The 20,879-nt window shown below is 36.2% G+C and overlaps 1 protein-coding gene across 3 annotated transcripts; it reads left to right on the top strand.

Moving 5' to 3' along the window:
• The first annotated feature begins 891 nt into the window (after nucleotides 1-891).
• NAA30 (N(alpha)-acetyltransferase 30, NatC catalytic subunit) lies at nucleotides 892-20,821 on the top strand. 3 transcript variants are annotated; one of them, XM_015596095.2, is made up of 5 exons: nucleotides 892-1,071; nucleotides 1,329-2,097; nucleotides 6,645-6,768; nucleotides 8,545-8,600; nucleotides 14,728-14,765. In XM_015596095.2, exons 2-5 carry the CDS (start codon nucleotides 1,330-1,332, stop codon nucleotides 14,734-14,736), a joined length of 957 nt encoding a protein of 318 aa, XP_015451581.1. In that variant the 5' UTR covers nucleotides 892-1,071; nucleotide 1,329; the 3' UTR covers nucleotides 14,737-14,765. The 3 variants fall into 3 exon arrangements, with proteins under 3 accessions (XP_015451581.1, XP_024894652.1, XP_006920207.1); XM_025038884.1 differs by lacking the exon at nucleotides 14,728-14,765 and adding an exon at nucleotides 17,395-20,809 and having other exon boundaries at nucleotides 895-1,071; nucleotides 1,329-1,875; XM_006920145.3 differs by lacking the exon at nucleotides 14,728-14,765 and adding an exon at nucleotides 17,395-20,821 and having other exon boundaries at nucleotides 929-1,071.
• The last annotated feature ends 58 nt before the right edge of the window (nucleotides 20,822-20,879 follow it).

The following is a 20,879-nucleotide window of genomic DNA, read 5'->3' as shown; positions in this document are numbered from 1 at the left end:
GACCGCTCTACAAATGAGTTGTTAAAAAAGTTAATTTGTTCCGTGTGCTAGTGAGTTACACAACCTGCATTCCTCTTAGAACAGATGTGCTCAAAATCATCCCGTAGTGGACTAGAGAGGAAAAGAGCGGAGCCTCAAGCTCAAGTACGTGCTGCAGTTCTATTCCATCTGCATCCGTTTAGGTAGACCACTTGGTGGAGAGGGTGGGGAGGAAGTTGACCGGTGCTTCTCGACTTGTTATAATTCGTGTCACAAGTTGAAGAATCTTTTTCGGCCGTTGTCATTCTCTTCGAACCTCTCTATCTACCCCCAGGCGTGCTTGCTGCAGCCCTGCACCTGTTAATCAAATTGACCTCCAATTTTCCTGGATGGGGTGAAGGGATTAAGGAGAGAGGAAAAGGACTGTCTACCTTTTTGTCTTAAAGGGACAAAGACTAGCTAAACTTAGTTTACATTTTAATTTCCTCGCCTTTTCAATTTTCTACTATGATTGCTCCATTTTAAAGGACTCAGGTAATGCTCCCGGTCGGGAGAAACATTAAAATATATACAGCCAAGGAAAAGCATTTTTAGGAGTCTTGTATACGGCCGGATCAGCAGGCCAGGAGCCGGCAGGCTTCGCGGCAGTTTCGTGGGGGCACCGGGCTTGGAATAGGGAGCTCTGGTCCGGCGCATCCCTCCCCAATCCCGCGTTGCAAACCCCGCAGGCTGAGGAGCCTGAAAGCCGTGGAGAGCCAGATGGGAACAGGTGACTTCAAAGCCCTCAGCAACTTCCCCTCCCCACAACCCTACCCATTAGCACGCGCCTCCCGCGAAGCTCGCAGGAGACACCTTCGCCCCGCCCCTCCACAGGTCACCTCCCTCCACGCCCCTTTCCCTTGGCCCCGGCAGCCGGCAGGCAGGGAAGTGTCGTAAAGCCAGGCCCAGGAAACTTTACCCGGGGTAACAGCCGAGGCGCTTTACGGCGACGGCGGCTGAGTGTGAGCCTTGGCTGTAAGGCGGCCGCGGCGGCGAAGGAGGCGGCGGCGGTGGCCGAAAAGGAAGAGCAGTGGCGGCGGGGACCTGTGCGGGGTGAGCCGCGCGGGAGGAACAGGAAGGGGCAGCAGTGACAAGGCTGGCGGATGGGCCCGGGCGGACGGGGACGGTGGCCGGCTCAGCAGCTGGGCGGCGCTGAAGAGCGTGGGGTGGGGGGGGGTGCGCCGCGGAATTGGGGGTACCTCTGTGAGGGACGGTTTCTGCCTTTGTTCCCCCCCCCTCCGCCGCCCCCTCAGCTCCTCTCTCGTCCGCCAGATCTCATGGCCTCCCCTCTTGGTCTGTGTCGCCTCTAGGATGGCGGAGGTACCGCCGGGGCCTAGCAGCCTCCTCCCACCACCAGCACCTCCGGCCTCGTCGGCAGCGGATCCCCGCTGTCCTTTCCCGGCGGGGGCCGCCCTCGCCTGCTGCAGCGAGGACGAGGAGGACGACGAGGAGCACGAAGGCGGCGGCGGCAGGAGTCCAGCGGGCGGCGAGGCGGCGGCGGCCAAGGGGCATCCGTGTCTTCGGTGCCCTCAGCCGCCGCAGGAGCAGCAGCAGCTCAATGGATTGATCAGCCCCGAACTGCGGCACCTCCGGGCGGCTGCCTCCCTCAAGAGCAAGGTTTTGAGCGTGGCGGAGGCGGCGACGACCACGGCCAACCCCGACGGGGGCCCCAAAGCGACTGCAACAAAAGGAACCGGGGTACACTCGGGCGAGAGCCCCCCTCACTGCCTCCCCAATAATGCAAGAACTGCGCTCCCCAACCCCGCAGAGGCAGCGGCGGCGGCGGCGGCGAGCGATCCAGCGGCGGCCCGCAATGGACTGGCGGAGGGCACGGAGCAGGAGGAGGAAGATGAGCAGGTGCGGCTGCTGTCTTCATCCCTGACCGCCGGCTGCAGTTTAAGAAGCCCCTCAGGCAGGGAAGTTGAGCCTGGGGAGGATCGGACGATACGTTATGTCCGATATGAATCCGAGCTACAAATGCCCGATATCATGAGACTGATCACCAAAGATCTGTCTGAACCCTACTCCATTTATACCTATAGATATTTTATCCACAACTGGCCACAGCTGTGCTTCTTGGTAAGTGGATGGAATGAAAAGAGGGTGAACCCAGCAGAGAGACCCAGGCCATACAAGGCAGGGAGTGCGAGGGCTGAGAGTGGCAGTGGATCGTCTATCTGCATTTCATAGTACGTTACATGATGTAAAGTGCGTGTACACGATCCTAGTTATTTAATGAAACTTTTGAAGGTAAGACTTAATGGTTGGGTCAACTTGATAACTGCTGTGTATGCAACAAGCCTGTACGTTGGATGTTGGGGGTCTTGTATCCTGTTTACATTAGCATATAATAATGTTTAACCGTCTTTAATTACCCTCCCTCATTCTCAAAGCACTTTGCAATCATTTAATTTGAACGTGGTTCTTTTGGGATGCAGATCTTATTAATCTCTCAGTTACAGCCATAATCAGGGAAGAGTGTATGCATAAACATGTTTTGGTCAGCATACTGTCAGTAAACTTTCTGTGGCCACGTTGAAGAATTAAATCTTAAGAGGATATTCTGTAATTACGGAGATTGTTTCCTTTTACTTCAACAGGACAATTAACAGTTGTAGCCAGCCTGCTTTCTGGTGTTTGATTGCAGAAGGCGTTAGTAACACTTCTGGTGTCTGAAAGACTCCTGAAATTTGAACAAAATACCCTTTTGTGAAATGTAGGAAACTAAGTGTGAAATGTTACTAATTTTTTTAAGGAACTGGTCATAAATACACCTAAATAATAGTAGTGACACTGGCTTGTGTGAAGTATAATTAACAAAAATTTTTACTTATGAGCAAAAAGGATTTGACTACCAAATAAGCTGAATAATTGTTTAAAACTTACTAGTACTTTCAGTACCAATAGTTTCTTCCCAGTTATATTGATCAGTTTCAGTACGTTTGAAACCTTTCACTTAAGTATTAACTGCAGGTATATGCTTTCTATTTCGTATTCACAAGCATGTTTCCATTGAATTTTGCTGAAAAAAGGCAACATGCTTTTAAGGAGTATTTTATGTTATGTGAAGAGAAAAGCCACTACCATTATTTATTGTTATAGCATTGATTTAGCTGCACTTGGTAATTCCCTGCAAGATGTTTCGATAATACTTTAGAAATTATCTTTTTGATTCTATAGCTTAGTGGTAATCTAAAAATATAACCTCATTATTGTGGATAATGGTAGTGCTGCTGTTTTCTGTGTTCACTTTGCTAAACTTCAGTTTAGTATGTTTAAACTAGGGGAACTAATTTATATTCTACAAAACTGCTCTTACAGGATTCTAACTATGTTTCCAAATAGAAGTTCTAAGACCTGTCTGTGTCAGTGAAGATGGGAAAATGATTTTTTGGCACTATTATGTTATATATCTAATGCCATTGTAATTGCTAAAAATTGTAGATTGATTTAATTGTATGTTAACCCACAGAAACGTACAATTGAGTCACATTTTAAATTGGAATAGTTATATGTATTTCTGTTAATTTCAGAAAATAGTTTTGTGTATATATGACATTTAGTCAGCTTTTGAGTTCCTAGGCCTCTCTCAACTTGTCTGCCATTTTAGACTCTGGTAAACTTAGTAGACTTCAGTTTTGATTTTACATAGACTCCTCCCAATTCACCAGCTAATTTGTACTTTAGCCCTTAAGTACCAGTTTGTTTAGTATTAAATTCTGAATATCTAGAAATGGAGATATGCACAAATGGTTGACCTACAGGTTTTACTAGGGCAAGTATGAATCTAGTAGTGTTGAACATAAAACAGTAGCTGACGAATCAGAGGCCATGTAGGACTGAGGCCTTTATATTGACCTTTAAAACATTTGAATTTCCTATGAAAACTAGTTTAAAACAAATATATTTGTATGTTTATTTTAAATCATATCATTTTAGAACTGTAAAGGATCCTTGAGATAATCTAGTTCATTTTTTTAATGGAAAAAATTAAGGATCAGAGTGACTTAAAATGTTTAAATCTCTAGATATTTAGTGGCAGAGATGTAAAACTAGAACCCTGGCCTTCTGGCCTCTAATGGAAACAAACACCTGAAAAATGACACACCCTTGACCTGTTCCATAAAGATCATTATGTCACCAAGTTATGCTTCAAAAGGGACAGTTGTCCTTACATCAATCTCAAGAGATTAGAAACCTCCAAAATGTTCCTTATTTCCGTGGGTAACCTGTAATGGAACAAATGGAATATATGAGGTTGAACCTTAGAAAAGTGCTAGTATTTGACTACATTTGACTAACAAAAAAGAGTTTCTTATGATTCTTTCTAATAATTGTAACATGTGAAAACAGTACTGCACAGGTGGGAGGTACTGTCAGTCACTCTGTACTTAACTAATTTATCTCTACCTCTTTTGAGTTCATGAACTCAACTATTTTCAGTTGGCACCTTTTTAAACTTCTAAAACTTATTACCAGTGATGTATAGTGTTTCTGTTTATTTGTTCTAAATTTAACTTTCTGGCTTCCTCTGGAAATGTTTCTTTCCTATTTGTAGTGGTCTGGAATTTGGGAATCTCTATTTCATACAGTTTATATTTTTCAAGTTCTTTAGATTGGCAAGCTTTTGGCCTTGTAGAGTTACGTTTTAGTCTTGCCAGGGATTTTTCAGTTTATTTGGAAAAATTGACCGGCAGTTTACTTATTCTTATAAGTGTATATCAGCAGTTTATCAAGAAAAAATACAGCGTTGGCTTTGCACATTACCAGCAGCTTATTATTAATAATGTATCATATGTTGGGCTTTTATTTTTAAATGATGTGTACAACTTGTTTCTTGCTCCTACAGATTCTTAATTAGGAAGAAATCAACATAGTCCAAGAGGGAACTAATACAGTACCTTTGTTTGCTTATTACTTCCTTGGTCAAAGGACGAAGATTTGTTTGAAATTCTTATCCAATTTGAAAATATTGTTCAGTTGTAGCTAGTGGTTTTAATATTTTCCTCTTTTGGATGATTTAACTGTGAAGTGTAGCTGTCCTACAGTTTTGTATCATAGATTTCCATTTTCCGTACCTTATGAGGTCAGGTCAAGTTTTTTTTAACGTACCATTTGGTCTGTGATGTACACACACACACACACATCCCACCCACACACACCCACACATGTATTTGAAGTGAGTTATTTTCAAATCAGAAAATGCTGTCAGTGTTGTTCAACCAAACATCTTTTGTATATATTTTAGGTCTTAATACAGAAATTTAAGTTTTCAAAAGAATTTTGAAAGAATCGGTCGATTTATCATGAATGAAAATGGTGAAATAACAATTTTAGAGGTACATTGGCCTAAAATAGTTTTGTATTTTGTGATAAAACAGAAATGAATTAGTGTGGATAGTTGAATTTAATATCCCTGCAAAAGGATTTTGCTGTGACCTAGTTTAGGTTTGCATGAAATGGATTAGAATCATCTTGCCTAAAAGATTTCTCCAGTTTAAAAAAGGGCTTTTCAAAATCAGTTTATAGAATGACAGACTAAAAAAAAATCTCACTACAAATTTAAGTTAAAATAGATACTAAGTATAAGTTGGACTTTGCTTATTAATTGTAAAAACTATTCCTGGTTTAAAGAAATATCGAAATTGTTTCCTCTGAGAAGTTAATTTTGTTAAGTGATAATTTGAAGTTTTCATATTTTTTTTAATGAGGGCTCTTTATAGCAAACACATATTTCTGGCTGACCTATTATTAAACAATTGGAGCTAGTGCCTTATTTATATTTACCAGAATACAGTATTACCAGAACTTTTTGCAGGTGATGGAATTTTTGAAAAACATTTTCAAAAGGACACTGGAAACCTTAATGAAAATGGAGAGTGATTAGCATTTATTTAACATGTAACCTTTAACACTCTGGAAAGCTGTACATTTTTATTAAAATAGAAAGCTGTAAAATTATAGAACCTCTGGTTTTGAGTTCTAGATAGTCTGTGAGCTTTATGACAATGACTTACACTGTCAGGAGTGTCCTAAAAATGAGAACATTGTATATCTAATCTATGTCGTGCTTCCATAGCAAAAACTCCTTGGGTAGGATCTAAGGAATATCTTAAAAACAATCGTTTTTTCTGAAAATATTTTACATTTTTTTCTGCTCAAAACCTAACTACTGTTCAAGTATATTTTGTCATATCTTTTTTACTAAGGCTTTATTATAATTAAATTTATAGTACTCTGCTGATAAGTATCACAATATTTTATCATATCCTAATAAATAAGCTTTTTCTTTAACAAGTTATTTTCAAATATTCCTCCCTTCCCAAATCTTAAAAATGTAGGTGTTATCGCAAATAATTATAATTATAAAACTCATAAAGTACTATGTGGAAATCTGGCTATTTCCCTATGCTGTGATATAAGCATAAGAAATTTATGTCATAAAGAATGTTGAAAGATTTTAAAACTAGAACATTTGAAGGAGCGCTGGGATTTAGATTTCTGAAACATCTCTCTTGCTAGAATTCTCATGATCTCTTCCTCCCTTAAAAATGCTGCAATGATTGGTTTTATTGTTCAATACCTGATGGCAATGTGTTCTTCATAACTGTTTGTTTATTTTTAAGGCCATGGTAGGGGAGGAGTGTGTAGGTGCCATCGTTTGCAAGTTGGATATGCACAAAAAGATGTTCCGCAGAGGTTATATAGCCATGTTAGCCGTGGATTCCAAATACAGGAGAAATGGCATTGGTAAGAAAAATATGTCACTAGAAGAATGCATAAGTTATTTTCTTTTTGTTTCTTTAAGCAACAGAGAAATGTAAATAAGTAGAAATGAACATGAAGCTAAGGGAAGAAAATGAAGTCATTTTTATTTCAAAATGTTCTTAAAATGAATTTTTAAATTAATGTTCTAATTGAGAGATTATCTTTCTGATAAGCAGCGGGTGATCAGTTTTACCTTCAAGCTTTTTTTTTTTTTTTTGATCGTATTCAAAATGTTTTGCATTATACTGAATAACTGCAGTTTTTAATAGCATTAATTGGGCACTTGATCACAGCCCTCAAGCAGCTATCTATACTCGGGTTAAGTGGGCCTCAATCAAGGTAAAATTACAGAGAAATTGTTATCATTATTTAATACTAGTCATCAAATACTAGAAGGTCAAGGAGGACAAGGAGAAAGAATTCTTACTATTCCCAAATTCATCTCTTTCTTGGGTCTACCTTTCCTGGCATTTTCAGTAATGTTATAATGGTCATTAGAGTCATCCGTGTGGTTTAAAACACAAATACCTAGGCCCCACCTCCTGAGAATCTTATTTGTCTTGTTTAAAGTGGGACTGAAGCTCCCCAAGGTGACTGTGATGTAAGCCTGGTTAAGAACCAGTGTCCTAGTGTCTAGGACCTACTGGCTCTTTGTTCACCTGGAGGATCAGGAAGACAAGCACTTGTCTAAGCTTGTCAAATTCTGGAATGTACTGAAGTTAAGTAAGTATTCGTGAAAGATTTGTTACCCATACCAATATTTAATTATTAGCACTTTTGTCACTTGTAAACTGTTAGTGTTATTGTCCAATTTAAGACTTTCACATAATCTTAGATGTCATGAGAAATCATTATGAATAAATTCACTTAATATATGACCAACTTTTCTTAATGTTTAACACTAAGATTTTTAATGAATTGGGCTTCTTATATAAGCCAAGTTCGAGTCTTTGATTCATTAAAGAAAGTTGATAAGGACTCACGGCAAATGATAGGCAAGTGTCTGGCTAGTTCAGAGGACAGAAACTTGTGGCTTAAGGGTTACATGCTAACCCTCACACATTTTGTTTGGCTCATGTAATGCATGTTTGCTCATGTGCATGGTTTGAAAATTAAGAGATTTCTTGTAATGTTGGATTTCTTCTCTTAAAATCACATTGGCAGTTGTTTTCCCTTTAACATATCAAATATATCTGACCGTAAACTAGGGTACATTTTGCTAGACATTTACAGACACATCACCAACATTATTTGGGAGTATTAGACTTCAGTATGTCTAGGCTCACTATAAGGTTTGTAGGAACCAACCCAGTGTCTTGGGCCCACGCTGGGTCACAGCAGTTCTGGTGTGATCTTTGCCAAGATTGGGTCTAGGGTAATTCATTGAGTTCTGGCAGCTTAAGGAGTTCCTGGGTTGCTCTGGCCATACTATATCTTGCCCTTTTCTTTTTTCCCTTTTTCTCCTGCCTTCAAACAAAATAGCACAAACTCCTGCTTGGAGCTAGTAATTACATCTGATAAAAAAGGATATAAAAGGAGATAGGTCTTTCAGGAGGATGCTTCTTTTACTGTGTGTAGGTTCTATTGGCCTCTCGGTTTAAATCTACAATTTTTCTCAATCTGAGATAATCTTTGTATCTGCATTTGAGGCAGAATTTAACATTTGACATTTCGATGCTTATTATAATGTTATAATTTAAGTATATTTAAGAAACTAATTACATTTTTCCTTTATTAATACTCAGATCTGTATTCTAGGTACTAACTTGGTTAAGAAAGCTATATATGCCATGGTTGAAGGAGACTGTGATGAGGTAAGTCTTTCTAAACGTATAAGACCTTTTATCCTGGGCAGTATTCTACTGGGTATTATTATAAATATCCCATAATAGTTGTACTGCAGATTTCATTGCATACTATTATTCTACAAATGCAGCTTGTGAAAATTATATTTCATTTAAAAACACATGAATTTTGACCTAGAACAAATTTTAAGATGATAATGGGAGCTAAAATTTGTTTTGTGACAGAATGTAAAGGTGAAATCTTAGCCATTTCAGTAAATAATTGGTATTTAGAGCAGTTGGTATTCAGATTTGTTATCAGTTAAGTCATTTAGAATAGCTCTTATTACAAACCTTGTTGTAATTCACTTGAATATTAGCCTTTGTTTCTCTCTAAATAACATCTTTTGTGTCTTCCATCAGTCAGTCCCTCCCTTCCTTCCTTCCTTCCTTCCTTCCTTCCTTCCTTCCTTCCTTCCTTCCTTCCTTCCTTCCTTCCTTCCTCCCCTCTCTCTCTCTCTCTTTCTTTCCTTTCTTTTCCTCCTTTTCTTCCTTCCCCTCCTCTCCTTCTTTTTCTTCGCTCCCACGCTTGCTCTCTCGCTCTCTCGCTCTCTCGCTCTCTCGCTCTCTCGCTCTCTCGCTCTGGGCCAACTGTCAGCCTATATGAAGGACTTTTCACATTGAAAAAAATCTCAGCATTAAATCGTGTTAAGACTGGGAGGGGCAAAAAGACAACCGCTTTTTAAATGTAGAGCTATCTGTACATTAATCTATGAGCATCATCTTTCTTTGGCTTGTTTGTAAGGCCTGATGGCAGGTATAATTTCTTTGTAGCCTATAGCCAGAGCTCTGTACATATATAGCTTTATACATTGAACAATAAATAATGATGATGGTTAGAAATGTTAAGATTTACTGTTGTATAACATGGAAGGGAATAAGTGTAAACTAGGGAAGTATACATGTCTTTAATATAGCAATGGTGACTAAGAAGGAACAGAATTCTATTTTTATGTATAATAACTTTATGAGTAATACAAATGACATTCGTCTTTATTATTGGAGGGCAAATGTGCCAGAGTTCTCAAAATACTTGAAATTAGGTAATTTTTTTTTCTCAACAGACTGACCTTAATAAGTAACTTGTCTTGGTTACTTATTTTTAGTGGTTTTTTTTTTTTGTACAAAATCTATACACAGTCATTAACGTGTGTGTGTGTGTGTGTGTGTGTGTGTGTTTGTGTGTGTGTGTACTTTTGGGTACAAAGTCCCTTTCACTATCCTCTTGCTCTTCAACTCTGTCCTTCTTTCCACTTATAGCTACTATTAATCTTTGATATGCATCCATTTGTATTGTAAGCACACTTTTATACAAATGTATAATACTTTTTTATACAAATGAAATCATAGTTATTATTCTGCAATAATTACTTTTTCATTTAATAATATCCATGCCAGAGTACAGAGATTTACTGCAGAGTATTCTCATGCTTGTTTACATTAATTTGTATTTTGACAGATCACACTAGATGGTGGTTGTATGAGAAGGCCTACATACATATTGGGCAGCCCAGAGAAGTCCTGGGATTAAAGGATATTTAATTTTACTCCAAATAGGATAATTTACACATGGCAAAGGATCTCATATTGTTCATAGCTTTTAATATCAAAAAGTAAAAGGTGCAGTGACCATGATAATTTACAAAGCTGGTAACTTAAATTTGCAGAAGAGACTTGGATTACATATGTTCACGAATATAAGTCTCCATGTTTGGATCATAGCCACACTAGTTTGGTCAGCTCACGAAGAAAGTAAGACTTCACAAAAGTAGCATAATAGTTTGGAGAAATCTTTGGGATTATAAGACCATGTTTTGATCCTGCTACTGAGTACAGTGGTTTCCAGTGAACAGGAATGTTATGAGCAGGGAGTATTATGTTTTTTATGATTAAGCCTTTTCTGAGTTATCCTAGTCACTGTCTGTGAGACAGGCTGTGTGATCAGATGATTTAAAAGTACTGATTTTTCTTTGAACGTTCAGAGGAATGGAGATTTTGCTTATATCGTTTTGGTCTCAAGGGTAAATTCTAAATTACTGATATATTTTAAGATAGAAGTAGTCTTTTCATTGTGGGCCTAAAAATTTAATTCTGATTCATTTATCTTTTCAAGCAGTGAATATTAAACTGGAAGGGAGATAGTACCATGAACTTATTCCAGTGGTATGGTTTTTAAATGGATGGTTTTTACAGTATGAATAGCTCTGCCTCTGTATGAGAGAATTCTTCCATGGTTTAAAAATGAGTCCCACGTTGTTCAAATAAGGGATTTGCTATATGTAGGGACAGAACTCTTGTTTACTATTTATAAGGTTTTTACTCTCTCATTGAGTTTTTAATCATAAAAGCAACAAACTCTTCTACCCCCTTTTCCCTTCTAATTTTTGATAGTGGTGTGTTTGTTAGTTCTACCTCTTTATATTTCCATTTCATCCTACTTGGTTTCGTTTCTTCCCCCTCCACTCCAGTGTAATGACTTTCTCTCTGATGTATTTGCTAGACCCAGTAGCTTCTTGGTCCTCCTCTGCTTATTAAAATACTTCTCAGTCTTTAATACCCAATTCAGATATCAACAAATCCCCTAAATTTTCCTTAATCCTTCTGGACAGAATCAATTGCACCCTCTGTGATTTTCTTGACTTCCTTTTTTGTAATACAGTAGTCCTCCCTTATCTGTGGTGGTTTCACATTCCAGTTTCAGTTACCTGCTATCAACTGTGGTCTGAAAATATTAAATGGAAAATTCCAGAGATAAACTATTCATAAGTTTTAAATTTTGTGCCATTTTGAGTAGCATGATGAAGTCTCATGCCATCCTGCTCCATTGAATCATTCCTTCATCCAGCATATCCATGCTGTGTATGTTATCTGCCCTTTAGTCAGTAACTATCTTAGTTTTCAGATCAGCTCTTGTGGTATCACAGTGCTTGTGTTCAAGTAACCCTTATTTTATTTAATAATGACCCTAAAGTGCAATAGTAGTGTTGCTGGCAATTCGGATATGCCATCAAGAAGCCATAAAGTGCTTCCTTTAAGTAAAAAAAAAAAAAGTTCTCAACTTATTGAGGAAAAATAATTATATGCTGAGGTTGCTAAAATCTAAAATAAGAATCTTCTATCTGTGGAATTGCCTAATTTATAAATTGTTTTATAATAGGTATATATGTATAGGAAAAACTATAATATATATAGGATATGGCACTGTCTGTGGTTTCAGACATCCATTGGGGGTCTTGGAATGTATCCCCCATGGATAAGGGGACTCTACTTATTTCGTTTAAATGTACTTGTTCAGAGTCTGTCTTAGCCATAAGGAGAGCAGAGATGCCTTTTCTTATTTACAGCTGTATTCTTAGTGTGGCATTTGTGATGGAGTACATAGTTCATAAATAATTGTTGAATGTTTAGTTCTTTTTTTTTCCAGCATATCTTATCTGTACTTCTTTTTTTTAAATGTACTTTTGAATTTTTATTTGTATAATTAGTTGTTAACTTGTCTTTCTCTCTGAGCTTTTTATAAGCTTTCTAGGAATAGCAATTGTCTTATTTATTTTTGTACACAGTAAGATAGAAAAAAAATATCTTCAGGATTAACTAAGTTGTTGAAACATCTTTTGGTAAAAACAAAATTATATGTAATAATAGTCTTCTATGTAATTCATGGTTCTGAAGAAAACTTTGTAAATATAATTCTCTAAGAATACAGTGACTGATTATAAAACAACCAATATGTGATTTTACTTTCATTAGTTAGGCCAACCTTTCTTTTAAAGTGTTAAGAAATTTTGACAAATTATCAGAAAGACATTTGGGAAGGGTTTTAAATTACATTTTCTATTACTTAGGTTGAACTGCTTTTTTTTTTATTCAAAAGATTTCGAAATCTATATCTTTTAACAGACAAATTTGGAAATCTCTATGAAGCCTTACCATGTACAGCCAGTCAATTTTTACTTTCTATTCAGTTTGCAGAATTTGTGACCTTGAGAAATATTTATATTGCTCTTGCTTGCCACTTGTCATTTCAAGATAAATTCAGAGTAAATTAAACCAGAGTTTCTAATCACAGAGTTGAAATGTAGATCATGTTTTTGGCCAAATAATAATGATATATTCACCTACTCTAATAGATATTTTTATTTTGCCTTACTATGACTTTCCTAAGTGTTCCTATTAGATTTAGAAACATTAAAACAGTGTAGCTAAAGATCTTTTTCATTTTTATGTATTTGGAGCTATAGCATTTTAAAAAACAAGTGAATTCCTTGCTTTATAAATAAGAAATGCATAACCCATGTTGCTGATCTGACTTGAATTTGATCACACCTCTACATGCTCTGGTTTGCCAAACTTGTAATGGCTATTAGATCAAGCATCTTGGGTTTGCGTTTTACATGAGGGGAAGAAGTAAGAAAAACACATACAAACAGCACAAATGCGTTTTCTAAAATGTAATTTTTAAAGTAGGATTCATGTATCTGAAGTAGTGAACCCACATGGTGGCCATTTACTTTTATGTACTTTTTAAAAAATAAATTAGAATTGGGCAGGTGATTGATCAGCATGATGAACAGTGCCTACTTTTTTTTAGGCTGTACATGTCCTTGAAATCTTCATCTCTGAAAATTTAAATTTTGAAAATTATTTTTAGATTTAAGGTATGATAACCATGATATTAATACTCAGTACTAACTCATCTGATGAGAATATACTGGAATCAGAACTTCTTAATAGAATTTAAACATGCAGTATGTGACCTTAAAACATTTTTAGTTGACCAACTTGTTCCCATTTCCTCCTCCTCCCAGCTCCTGCAACTACCATTCTACTCTTTGCTTTTATGAATTAGACTATTTTAGTTTCCACTTATTAGTGAGATCATTCAGTATTCATTTTTTAATAAAAAGTCTGGTGTATTTCACTTAGCATAATGTCCTCCAGGTTCATTCATGTTGACACAAGGGCAGGATTTTTTTAAGGGTAAAAGTATTGCATTGTATATATTCGCTTTCTTTATCCATTCATTTGTTGACAGACATTTAAGTTGTTTTCCATATCTTGGCTATTATGATAATGCTGTAATGGACATGGGAGTGCAGATATCTCTTTGAGATCCTAATTTCAGTTCCTTTGGATAAATACCCAGAAGTGGGATTGCTGGATCACATGGTAGTTCTTTTTTAATTTTTTGAGGACTCTCCACACTGTTTTCCATAATGGATGTACCAATTTAAATTTCCACCAACAGTGGCCTAATTTATTTAAATAACCTATAATAAACCTATTACATGTTAACAAAATAACATACATCTTATGATAATGTACAATATGACTTTTAATTTTTTGTGTTTAGTAAGTATGTTTAACATTTTTAGTGTAACTGGAAACATATATTTTGGCTATGAGACTGAGGCTGCAAGGTAGAAAGAACAGAGTTAAAATGGAGTTATTTAAGCTATAAGGATTTTGGATGAGTAGTTTAGCCTAATTCAAGAAATGAGTATGAGAGGCCTAGGTTCCAAGTCTGTCTTCTGTCACTTAGTGTAGTTGTGTGATTATCGTAGGCAAGTCATTTAACTTTTTATACTCTTTCTTTTTGTCTATGCAATATGATGGTAATTCTGATCTTACATGGATATTCTGAAGAACAGTAAAGGTGTTCATTCAGCAATATCAGTGTAAATGGCCTCTGAGGTGCCAGACAGTGAGCTAGTACTTAGGTTCTAGCAGTGGATAAGCCTGCCCTCCTTCCAGGAGCTTCCAGCCTACAGTATTAAAAGGTTTTCTAAACGCTAATGATTGGCTTATTCTAACAATGGTTTGTTGCTAAGAGGATCCCTGGAACTTCACTGTAATCCTTTTTTTCTGTTAAGTAGAATTCAACTTTGCCAAGTTTCTTTAGGACCAAAATAACCTCATTATCTTTTGGCTTCCTATGTAATACTCCCATGATGTGTACTAAAAGAATAGTTTTATAGTGAGTTTCCAGTATAAATCTAGAATCTCGTTTAACATAAGAACAGTAAGCATTAAAAGATAGTTACTTTTTTCCTGGGAGTTTCTGTTGTATCAAATAATACATGATCTCTTTGTTTAGAAAATGTGAGTGTGCTGAGAGAATCTTTTCATTTTACCTAAGGTTAGTCCTTTGTGTAATTTTTTTCTATGTAATTTTAAACCTCAAGTGTGTATTTATGTAGCTGTAGTTAGTTGCCAATGTGTTTTGAATATTTTAGATTGCCAATATTAATGAACAGACTTAGACCCCTTCATCATGTCTTAAATAGGGTAGAGCTCCCATTTGCTGCTTTGTTTTACTTTGGAAAACGATGGGGTGGTAAAGAAGGGTGGGTATTAATAGCTCTTGTAAAGATTTGGGGTCTGGCCTTGAGTTTGTAAATTGGTGGTAATACCTATTTCATGGGGTTATTGTAAATTTGTAAATTGGAGATGATAATATCTATTTAATAGCGTTATGGTGAAAATAAGTGACGAATGTCTGTAAAATGACATAATGCATGTAAAATGCTTTACACAGCTTTTAGTATACCTTCAGTAAATATTAGCTCTTTTTTTAAATTGTCACTCTTTTTGATTTCCGTGAAATCAGTTCCAAGTTTTGCATTGTTGCAGCTTTATTGCTTCTCAGATTGTTTTGATTTAACATTTTAGCTGTAATTAGGTGCTAGCCTGAAACAGAATTCTAGGAATTACCCAAGAGAATTGTTCAAAACTGAAAACTTTATTGACCAGACTGGAGTGTTGCAGACTGGAGGATGGCATACATTACTAAAAAAAAAATCAATTTTCGTTTTTTTAAAAGCAGAGAAAATTGTTGACTGTTTATTCTTATCTTAAACCAATATGTTTACTGTACAACTTTTATTTAAGGGCTTCTTAGGGAAATTTTCTATTGATCCTAAACTATTAATTAGTGGTTTTTAGACCTTTTAAAAGTTTGAATTTAGCTGATGATTTTTATTTATGAGTTAATTGCATAGATAATTCCCTTAAGATGATGCTTTCTCTTTAAGTACTCTGGTCATTTAAAAACTTGGCAATACTTTGTTTAATGTTTATGTAATGTATGTAATGAGAGGTGCTAAGAAGGTATTCGATTAACAGATACTTAAGAGAATTCTATGTGTCAGGCAGTGTGTTAGGTGCCAAGGGAACATCTGTAAAGGAGTCACCCATGATCACTGCCCTTGTTGCGTTCCCCAGCTAGGAGAGATGACATACTCATCAAATGTTAAATGAGAGTGCAGTTGAATAAGAGAGCAGTACAAAGTGCTGTGGGGTTGAATAAAAGGAATGGGATATTCTACTCAGTCTGGAAGTGGCAAGCCAAGGCCAAAAGCAAGGATAGGAAGAGCATTCTTTAGACAAAGGAAGCAGCTTATATGAAAGGTCTAAGGTAGGAAAGATCTTGGTCATTCTAGAAACTGAAAATTTAGTGTTGATCGTGGAGAGCAAGGCAGGAGTCATAAAGCAAAGTTGACTGGGAGGTAGAGGCCATATCATGATGGGCCTTTTAATTTTCTTTAGATTACCTTTAATGGACTTTATCTTGAGGACAAAAGGGAGTCAGATGGTTTTTAAGCAGGGAATTAACAAGAGCATCACACTACTATGTGGAGAATGGGAGAACTTTTGTGTTAGGAGACTCTTGTACTTCCAGTGAAAGTTGATGGCACCTTGGACCACAGTGTGGTATCAGTGGGAATAGAAAGAGAAGGATCAATTTGAGAGAGCTTTAAAAGAAAATTGAAATACTCAATGCTTGGATCTATATAGGGAGTGGAGAGGAAAGAGGTTCCAAGACGACTTTTAGGTTTCACATTTGAGGCATTGGTGGGATGGAGATCTTGTTACTGATACATGGAATTGTGGAGGAAGAGTTGATCTTGAGTTCAATTGGATATGTAAGTAACATCTGGCAATTTTTTAAAAAATGCAGATTCTTAGGCCCCACCTCAAACCTACTCAAAAACTCTGAGATTTGGGCTCAGCAATCTGTTTTAACAAGCCTTCCAGGTACACTAAAGTTGGGGTACCTTTGGTCTAGGTTCAGCAAACTTTCTCTGCAAAAGGTGAAATAGTAAATATTTTAGGCTTTGTGGAGCTGCTCAACTCTGCCCCTGTAAATTGAGAAAGCAGCTGTAGACATCATGTAAACAAATAGGCTTGGCTGTGTTACAATAAAATTTTATTTACAAAAACAAGCAGTGGGCACATTTCACCCAAGGGCTGTAGTTTGCAGACTCTGGTTTAGATTCTAGACAAGTGTGGTAGTTGTCACCAGAATAAATGATGACAGATTAATGAAAGTATAAGTTGGAGGTCGATCTGAATATTTTCAAATACTGGTTTATTTTCTTAAACCATTCTTATTGATTTTTTTTCTTTTCATCATCTTTTTGTCACACTACTTTTCTCCACAGGGAAATAATTCCTCTTTGTTTTTAGTATAAAACATATTCTCATTACTAAATATCCCAAACATCACAAAAATCAGAACAGAAAATGTCCCCAGTGTTCCTATCCTCCTTGCCCCAAAAGACAGTTACTATTAAAATTTCGATGACTATTTTTGTTTTTTCTGTATATCATTAATGATTGCACCATCAATTTTAAAACAAGTGTGGTATGTTTTTCTTAATTATTTGCTCTAATTGTTTTTAAGTGATTTGTCAAATTATAAAATTATAAATTAGTATCAAATATATAAAATTATAACTTAGTTTTCTCTTATTTTTTGAAGGTTGTTTTGGAAACAGAAATAACGAATAAGTCTGCTTTGAAACTTTATGAAAATCTTGGTTTTGTTCGAGATAAGAGGCTGTTCAGATACTATTTAAATGGAGTTGATGCACTGCGACTTAAATTGTGGCTGCGTTGAGAAACTGACATCAAGGAACAACTTTCCAACCACGCAGAATCGACCTTTGCATGCAATGCAATTTGTACAGAATTGCTTTGCAGGTGGATTTAGTAATTTCCATGCAGTTCTTATCTGTCAGTGTCTCATTGAGTGTCGCACAATATTTGTTGCACTTTGGCATGGCGCATTTGTTCTGAATTAAAAGAGATTGTTTTAAACTTAAAGAGTTCTTTTGGTACCAACAAGATGTGCCAGTTGATAGCCAAGATTTGTTTGTTCATTTGCAAAGTCTGCTGACAATGTTATTTACACAGTGATCATTTTACCACAGAACCAGTAAGTGGAACATGATTTTTGTTCCTTAAAAAAAGCCAATGTAGACTGTAAAAATCTCTAAGTATACTAACATTTCACACGAAACCTGCCATAGTTTTCTGATGGGGGTGGGGGAAAAACTTCAATTTTAGGTTTTATTTTTTCAATATAAAATTTTCCATTCTTGAATATTGGTACCTCAGTGATTAGTGAATGAAAAAAATGTAGGGTTGGTTGTGTTTTACAGTGAGTAAAGGTAACAATTAAATTGCGTCTGCCAGTACCTGTGTAGATAAGTATATTTGTCTTCATCTCTAGTTTTTGAATGCATGCTACCTTTTCCTTTTCTTTAAGGCCTTTGCAAGCAAACTTTTTGTTTTTATTTAAATTCTAAATTTGATAATAAATTATTTCAGATTTTTATAATTTGGATACTTTTTCCAGGTGAGTGACAGAGTGGTTTACTTTAGAAGTCCCTTCTTTCCTTACAGTAAGAAGTTGAATCTACTTGGAAAATCTTTGAGAAATGGCTTAAAAGGGATGAGAAAAGTTGATGGAGCCGGGAATTGCTAGGTTTTGGATGCACTTTTTTTTTGAGTGAGGGAATTTTTGGAAAAGAATAGAAAATTAATGTAAATTGGTATGATTTTATTTAATCAAAATTATTGCTAAGCTGTGAAGAACAGCTTTTACAATATAGTCAAAACTTTTTTTCCCCACTTGATTTGGTTTCACATTGCTTTCATATCTTAAAACGTTTCACTTTTGGTTCTTGGTCTTCGAAATAAATGTCAAGGTGCATTGTATCCATTTTAAACTGATTTTATTTTCTTTCCACTTATTCAAGCAAATTCTTGGGGGGAGTTTTGCTTAGTTCCTATAAAAACAAAAGGGAGAAATGGAAATTTTTTTTGGAATGAGTTCTTATGGGTTTTCTTAATAGCCATCACCATGTTAGTGACATCGTGTTTTGGCCAATCTGTGCAATGTAATAAATTTTAAAGTTAATTGCTTTCAATCGAGTCAGGAAACCTGTGATGGATAATTTATTTAACTGGAAAACCTAGGGTACCCATGAAAAAAAAGATTCATTTTCTGTGAAAAATGTTTTATAGGAATCTATGTTGTTCTTTCTTTAATTTGGATATGCTTTACTTCTGCTCTAGGATTTGGTTTGAATTTTATTTTATGGCTATAATTACTGTATTTTAAAAACCCTACCTCCATTAACAGTTGGTAAAAGCCCCCTTTCAGGAAAGTTTGTGGTTCTTTATTATTTTTTTTAAAGGAAAGCTGCTCTTTGCTCAGTGTAATGTCTTGAAAGTGAACATGGTAACAAGTACTTTTAAAATAAAGATACATAGATTTGGTGAAAATAAAATCTTCCTGCTGGTGGGATCATTTATAGTTCCTTAGTTTTAAAGAAAACTTTTTTCCATTTTTATATTGCTCTTGAAAGTTTAATGGGCAGAATACTGGTTACATTAAAAATATGGTGACCACACAAAACGCAGCTTTCCAGCTGACCATTTTGAGTATGTTTTTGGTTAAACTTCGTTTGAGCTCTAGCGTTTAGAGAAATGCCAATCATTGTGATGCTTCTGTTGTTTTTAATATGGAGGGAACTGAAGTAAAACAGTTCAGTAGTTAAACATTATCAGATTTTATCTCACTGCTTTACATTTGACTTGCTGGTTCATAGGTGATGATCGTTGATGAACATACATTTGCTTAACTCACTGATGGGGACACATGCTGGATACATGCTGGCTTTTCAGTACAACCATTGTTTTTGGCAGGTTGTCAATGAAACCAACACTATTGACCTTTTCTCCCAGAATTGGCCAAGTTTTGCTGAATTGACTGGGTGTTTGTAATATGACCTTAACCATATGACTAAAAAGTCAAATGGTTGCCATATTGTTCAACTGGTATATTTTGAATATCGGTATCTACTGTATATCTTCAATTGGGTATGCAAAAATTGTTTAAGTAGACTAAAATTTTAACCTCTAGCATGATAACCCAGCATTAGAACTAAGTCTCTATTCTAGTTGAAGGAGCATCAAACATTAATTTACATTTTGATATTGGGATTGCCTTTTTTATAAATAACCAAAACAATTCTGTTTAAAATTGATAGAGGGAGTTCACTTGGCTAAAACTGAGCAAAACTGGCGCAACTTTCTTTTAAAGGGGTGCTGCCTCTTTAAAACTGACTGTACTATTCACTGACACTGGTTTGGCAGTTGGTACTGCTGAACATTTTTATACATGCTACCATGAAACTATATATGTTAGTATTGAAGAAGCTAACGGGTATACTACCATTTTTGATGTGTGGGCTGATTATAATTTCCCTTATGTTAAAATGAAACTACTCTAGAGAAGTCCACAGATCAAAAACCAGACAGTAGTTTTTGAAGTCGAAGCCAGCAAAATTAAAAAAAAAAATTACTATTAAAAATTGGTTCTAATATTTTCTGCCTCTTCCCCAAATTACCTTCCCCACTTGCTTGACAAATCTATGTAAAGGAGTTTGTTTGTCACATGTTTTAACTTTACCTTGCCCTGTGTTATGGTATTGGCTGATATGTATAAGACTGGATGTGTATATTTATTATGGTGTCTAAAAATCATGAAGTTCATCACTTTCCAGGAGCATAGATAAATGCAAATTGGTAGTGCATCAGAGTTACTTTCCAGTGCACCATGACATCACTAAAATGAGTGCTATAATGTTACAGGGCTTTCAGGTTTGTAGAAACATAACCATAAATTATATTGACGTCAGATATGAGTTGAGTATCTATAAAATATCACGTGTATCTCAAAATATTGGACTGCTGTTTGATGACTGGATATTGCTGCATAATTTTCTTCTAATGTCCCATATCATTTTGGAGAGAGAGATTTAATGGGCTTTGAAATGTGCAAGCTGTCTAAATAAGATGCAGTCAAATAAAGTATGGTTAAGTTGTGTTTGCATTTTTCTTTTAGAAAGAGCTGTGTGCATTTTATAATTGAGTTGTTTTACTAAGGAAAAAAAA

Source organism: Pteropus alecto, unplaced genomic scaffold, assembly GCF_000325575.1.
Source record: "Pteropus alecto unplaced genomic scaffold, ASM32557v1 scaffold86, whole genome shotgun sequence".
Lineage (NCBI taxonomy): Eukaryota > Metazoa > Chordata > Mammalia > Chiroptera > Pteropodidae > Pteropus > Pteropus alecto.
This window is presented reverse-complemented; position numbering and strand designations above follow the sequence as displayed.

Coding starts and splice junctions, on each gene's coding strand:
- NAA30 (XM_006920145.3), top strand. CDS start 1,330: ATGGCGGAGGTACCGCCGGGGCCTAGCAGCCTCCTCCCACCACCAGCA. Junction 6,769..8,544: donor ATACAGGAGAAATGGCATTG/GTAAGAAAAATA, acceptor TCTGTATTCTAG/GTACTAACTTGGTTAAGAAA. Junction 8,601..17,394: donor TTGAAGGAGACTGTGATGAG/GTAAGTCTTTCT, acceptor TATTTTTTGAAG/GTTGTTTTGGAAACAGAAAT.